Source organism: Hetaerina americana, unplaced genomic scaffold (assembly GCF_022747635.1).
Source record: "Hetaerina americana unplaced genomic scaffold, ioHetAmer1.1.p SCAF_29, whole genome shotgun sequence".
NCBI lineage: Eukaryota > Metazoa > Arthropoda > Insecta > Odonata > Calopterygidae > Hetaerina > Hetaerina americana.
In genome coordinates, this window is record NW_027286863.1 from 4683876 (window position 1) to 4689875 (window position 6000).

Sequence of the window (6000 nt, forward strand, 5' to 3'; positions counted from 1 at the left end):
CTGATGAAGCTTGCTGAATTCAAAGTGGTAAGCTAGTTAATAGTGTGGTACACAGTGAAGTATACAGTAGTAGAGCCTTTGAGTTGTTACATATTTTCATTTCCTAAGAGTTTAGTTACTATAGACTTTCTCTATTCATGATCTCCTCCTTTTTTATTAATGTTTGATTATTATCATCCCTCAAAAACATGCTTGCTTCAAATGAAATGTATCCCATATTAGTCATGAAGTCATGACTGGCGATGCTTTTTAAAATGAGAACCAAGGTTAGAATAGTTGAGAATTTCCAAAAATGAATTTTATGTATATTTAAAAAAAATTTGGATCTAAAATCTTAACAGATTTCAATTGTATATCTTGGTAAAGAGGTTTTAATATTTTAAATATCTCATATAGCAATTGACACTTGATTTTTGAAATTTTTCCCCCAGGATATGACCCAGAATGTGACCCTACTATAGCAAATGAGTTTGCATCAGCAGCCTTTAGATTTGGACACAGCCTTCTTAAACCTCAATTGGAGCGTGCTGATGTGAAGTATGTGACCAGGGAGCCACCAGTCAGGTTGAGGGACACCTTTTTCAACCCTGATGTTCTTTATGGTGCCGGAGTGGTTGATGATTTGATCCGAGGCTTGGCGGCCACACCGATGGAAACACTTGATCAGTTCATCACTTCTGAGGTGACAAATCATCTTTTTGAAGATAGAAGGACACCTTACTCAGGCATGGACCTTGCTGCCATCAACATCCAAAGAGGTGATTTTTTCACTAACTGTTTTTGTACTACATTATTATCAGGTTTATATTTAATTATAAATAGGTTTATTGCAGGAAGCAATTATTTGAAGATATTTTCTTGATTTGTAGAGAAGTAGTACAAGCATGATAAAAAATTTTAAAAAAATCACAAACTCAACCCAGCCCTTACCATAAGTGGTGACTAAATGCCCCTATGACCCTTACTCTCTGGAGGTTTGGATGAGACTGCCCTCAAAGATGGTGTCTTTGGCCCCACCTTTGAATGTATTCTTGAGAGGCATAATAGCACCTCTCAATGAATAAAACTTCATAGTGCATTCATGCAAGAAATCATATGGGATTTTTGACTTGATTAGCATACAGCATTTGCCAAACATCACAAAGATCTCATGTTAAAATTTTGTGAAGGAAGTAATATCTCTTTATTTATGACAAAATTCATAATCAATTGACAACTTTAAATCTTAAAATTCTTGATATCCAAATATTGCAAAATATATGTTTTTCTAAAAGTACATGAATTGTGAGCCATGTTCTGAGCATTCTTTTGGATACCCTTTTGCATTTCATCACTGTCCTCTAGCTATAGCAGATGGTGGAACGAGTTGTCTGAGGCTGGGTTTGGGCAGGCTCTGATGGACCATTGCACTGCACGCTGCTGCAATCCCAAACCCTTAATAACATGATCCAAATAAGGTGAGGGTAAAAAATAAGAGAAACTTCACCTGAAACCATGGTCATAGAACATTGAAAGTGTGTGGAAGTGGAAAGTTTCTCTTATATTTTACCCTCATCATGAAAGAATTCCACCAAGTTAAGCCTGAAACTGTTAACGTTATCCAAACACCCTGAAATGTAATAGAATACATATTACATCAACTCATTCTTTAGCTCTTCACATGTTCTTCCATTATATTATTTGAGATGATTGGGTAGTTGATTTGGTCTACCATGGCCTTCTTCAAAAGGGATTTTAATGTGACACCATCACTTTAATTACCAAGCTGTACGTCCAAGCTTTAGGTTATCAGCTAAAGTTAGTATGTATTTCTCATAAATCATCATAGTATTCCTGAAAATATCTACTAATTCCAGATGGAAACAGCTTTTCCAAAGAATCTAATATTATTTAACACTCTTATTCACAGCAAGGGACCATGGTATTCCTGGATATAATGAATACCGAGCTTACTGTAACATGACACGAGCAAGATCGTTTGATGACCTGAGGCAAGAAATCCCATCGGTGTTGGTTGAACGGTTGCGTCGCCTTTATGAGCATGTGGATGACATTGACCTTTTCCCTGGAGGTTTGGCCGAGACTGCTCTCAAAGGTGGTGTTGTTGGCCCCACCTTTGCATGCATCATTGGGCGGCAATTCAACATGCTCAGAAAGTGTGATCGATTCTGGTGAGTTCATGCACAAGATAAGCGTCACTAACCAAACATCCACCCTTCAGTCAACCATGTACTGAAGAACATCTGTGACTATATCCTTTGCAAGTCACAGAACATAGTTGTAGGCAATAAACTCTAATTTTCAGTGACAGTATAAAGGTTGTAGAGGGAAGGTGAATTGAAAGCTTAAGAAGGGGAAGCCTATATTATAATAGATGCACATTCAAGGTCTGGTCATCACAATGGCAACAATTAAGGCCTACATTGAACTCAAAAAAACTGTTATGTATTATCAGCAATTATTGTGGCCACCAAGAAGAAGTTGCATCTTATCAACACTACATTCAAAATGAAATGAAAAGTGTCTTTCTTTACCTAGGTATGAAAATGCTGATCCTTTAGTGAGGTTCACAGAAGCTCAACTCTCAGAAATACGAAAAGCAAACCTCGCACGCATAGTATGTGACAACTGTGATAAAGTGGAAACCATTCAGAGATCTCTTCTGGATCTTGTGGATCCCTTTTTGTGAGTACTTATTCACTTATTTGTTATTTCTCTTTTTATTATATTTTTTGATAAATTTTATATTTCAATGAGCTCTGATTGGGTTCAATAAAAAGTGATATTTGCTTGATCTGAAAGATCTCATTTTACTGAACTTTTCAATGTTCAAATTCTGCTTCTATAATTGGGGCATGTGCTTCCAACCTTTGAGTTATGGATTGCAATTGAAGTTGCATTACATAAGAGCAGAATTCATAAATGTTATAGCAACTTTAGAGTCAGACTATCATTATGTGTTTGAAATTGACAGGAATCCACGTGTCCCATGCCGAGCCTTGGCATCAATTGATCTTAATCCATGGAAACAAAGAAGGTCCTGTGCCATAAGCAGCCAGAACATTGAATCAGGTGCAGCAGTGAGAACATCTCCCTGTGTAATGTGCACATGTACATCTGAAGGGGTGAGTTTCAAAAGCATAGAATAGGAGACTGAGACCTACGTGATTCCCATACTCCTAATTCTTGACATTAATTAATTGTGTAAATATGACTATTTTCTTTAATATTGTGGTAAAATAAATGCTGTAGTAATATATCTGAACTGTGATCTGGCTGTAAAACTTTCCCTTCATTAAATGAAAAATTGCAGAATTAAAAATTTTTCTGTTCCAGGTATTAATTTGTAAAAACCACTATAATCTTCAAATGCAGTTCAATTTGGTATATCCTGTGGGGTCGATTATGGACTACAAAAATGAAAAAAATGCAAATCACGATGTGATTCAAATCTTTGGAGAACTTTAATGTTATTAGAGCAGCAATGAAATATATTATACATTTATAATTATTTATAATATGATTGCATTCTGAAAATAATATGAATTATTTTCTCAATTGTGCTCTGAGTAATTAAAGCAGGGACTAGTAGAGAAGTGTGGAGGTTCATTTGTTGATGTGGCAGTTCATTTATTTGTTGCTGCTGTGTTATTGTAAACAGTATTTCTTTTTTTTGTGTGGTATTATGTACCTGGCATTTGTTAAATAATTTTTTTTGTGTGTTTTACAATCACTTTGTGAAGTGCCAGTTACAATTTCTCTCTCTTTGCAAGAGTATGCTCCGCATCTGCCAAGGGGGGGATGTGGCGGTTCATTTGTTGATGTGGATGTTCATTTGTTTGTGCGATTCAGGGGTGTGCCGCGAGGTGTCACCCTAGGCACGACCCACGAGGAGGCATTTTGACCCACGTGGAACTAGTCACATCTCAACCCCAGCCGAGCGTTCATCCCTCTTGCGCACATTGCCCCCATGGCATATATCTTTCCGCGTTGACTTTGGTCTGTTGTCCACAGCACTCAGAATAAATCTGCTGTTTATTCAAACGCTTTATATGTGCTTTATTAGTATTTCCTAGCACCGCCTGCGCTAAAATAATTCTCAGCACCCCCACAAGAAGATTCCTTGCAACCTTCCTTGCAAGATTCCTTGCATATTTGGATAATGTCTTTCAATAAATGTTGAAAAATGTGTAAACAAAATCGCTAATTCATTACATGTATTTTCTTTCACTCCCTATCAATTAATGAAATTAGAGTAAGATTCTCCAAATTTAATGAATAAATAACATGGAAATAGTAGAAATGTTTATAAATAAATATGGATCAGATGGATAAAAGAGTCCTAGCTAAGATGAAGCAGCAATGAATCTGAAATAAATATACATGGCAATCATTATGTATTTGTTTAAACAAAGTGATGGACTGATTTTGACATTCACTTGCTATATTAAATATATTTCGACAATAATACTCTTTTTTTTATCTTTCAGCCGATCTGCCAATCATTGAAGATTAACAACTGCTTCCACCTTGCCCGCTCTTTCAGTGCAGAAGCAATTCTGAGAGACGATGTCTGCAAAGTTCAGTGTGCTTTTGTGTTTCGAGCCTTGCCATCATTAGGTGAATCTGAGAGTGAAGATTTCGGTGCACCTCCTGTGAATAGACTTGGCTAAGCCTGAAAAACAAATCTATATGTTTAGGTGCAAAGGGCTTTGCCCAAGACTATTTCGTATCTGGTCAGTAATTTAATATTTTAGGTTTAAGAAGCGTAATGAACAATAAATTTGTATTTTACTTTTTACGAAGCTGTACTTAATTTATTTGTCACAACCTTCTTCCATCCAAATCTCAACTTGAGGACAAAGGAGAAGAAGGGGTCAATTTTCTTAAGCAATGAGCACATTTTCTGTGATCCCAGATTCCTCTAGTTTACATTTTTTAATATCTGTTTTTTTAGGGCAACCATAACCTCCTATCTCCGCTTCCTGTTTTTTTTTTTACTTGTGAGTGGTACCATAGACATACCTCTTAATTTAATTTAGTGCATCTATTATTACAACATTGGTGAATGAAAGAGATAATGTCCAGACAAAGAGAAAGGAATGAGCCCCGTCTCCTTCTCTTTTGAATCCTCATTCACCCTTTCCACCCATCATATTACAATAATGTGAAAACTTGATGGTTCCTCTTGCAGTTTGTAAGAATGGTAGTGGTCTTAAAGCATCCAGGTCCTCATCAATCTAACCTTCTTGATTCACAACTGTGAATGATGAGACTCAATAATAAAATTCCCTTTCCCTAACAATTCTTTGTAAAGTTTCCCTTCTTATAGAACAGTTTAATCAGAAATAGGAAATTTGGCATAAAATTAGTATACCCATTGGAATTTCCCTTTCACCGGTAAAGTAATTAAAAACCATTCACCAAGGTTTCATTTTTGTTCAAATTATGTTTTAAATAGATTTCACTTTAAGCATACATTAATTGTGGGCGTTGAAAGCGCTGAAAAAATAAAAATTTTGATTTATAACACATGCACTTATATGTAAAAATATTTGTTAGGAGTAATAAAATACTTATTTGGTAGTTGTGTCCATCCACAAACCTACCTTAACGGGTAGATTGCCCAATAATAATGTAAAAATATGCTCCACAAAAAGAGAAATACTAAGGTATGGTAACAAAGCCATACAAGACACCTAATCAGTCATTTAAGAAAGTGTAAAAATGTGAATCAAACAAGCAAGGAAATTACGAGGGTAGGCGGAAAAGTAATGCGCACGTGTTTGGAAACTTGATTGTTAAGGAAAGAGGGTAAGTGTCGATTGGAGACTTCTGTGATGTGAATTAGAACAAATATGGACAAAAAGGGAAAGAGTAATGAACTTATTGGAATTGTAGGGGAAGTGAAAAGGTTGTTGGGAAAAATTGGAAGAAGATAAAGTGTAAGTGGATGGAGATGGTACTGAGGGGCTTCGGATGGCATTGGATGCTGGAGAT

The 6000-nt window shown here is 36.0% G+C and overlaps 1 protein-coding gene across 1 annotated transcript in view; it reads left to right on the plus strand.

The window, feature by feature from the left end:
* The window catches only part of LOC139689885 (uncharacterized), a 144564-nt gene extending 139763 nt beyond the window's left edge, over positions 1 to 4801 (plus strand). Inside the window, exons 21-25 of the mRNA XM_071586991.1 lie at positions 432 to 758; positions 1910 to 2171; positions 2539 to 2685; positions 2975 to 3125; positions 4491 to 4801. Coding sequence (XP_071443092.1) covers positions 432 to 758; positions 1910 to 2171; positions 2539 to 2685; positions 2975 to 3125; positions 4491 to 4673 — 1070 coding nt within the window. The 3' untranslated portion in view covers positions 4674 to 4801. The remainder of the gene's footprint in view (positions 1 to 431; positions 759 to 1909; positions 2172 to 2538; positions 2686 to 2974; positions 3126 to 4490) is intronic.
* The last annotated feature ends 1199 nt before the right edge of the window (positions 4802 to 6000 follow it).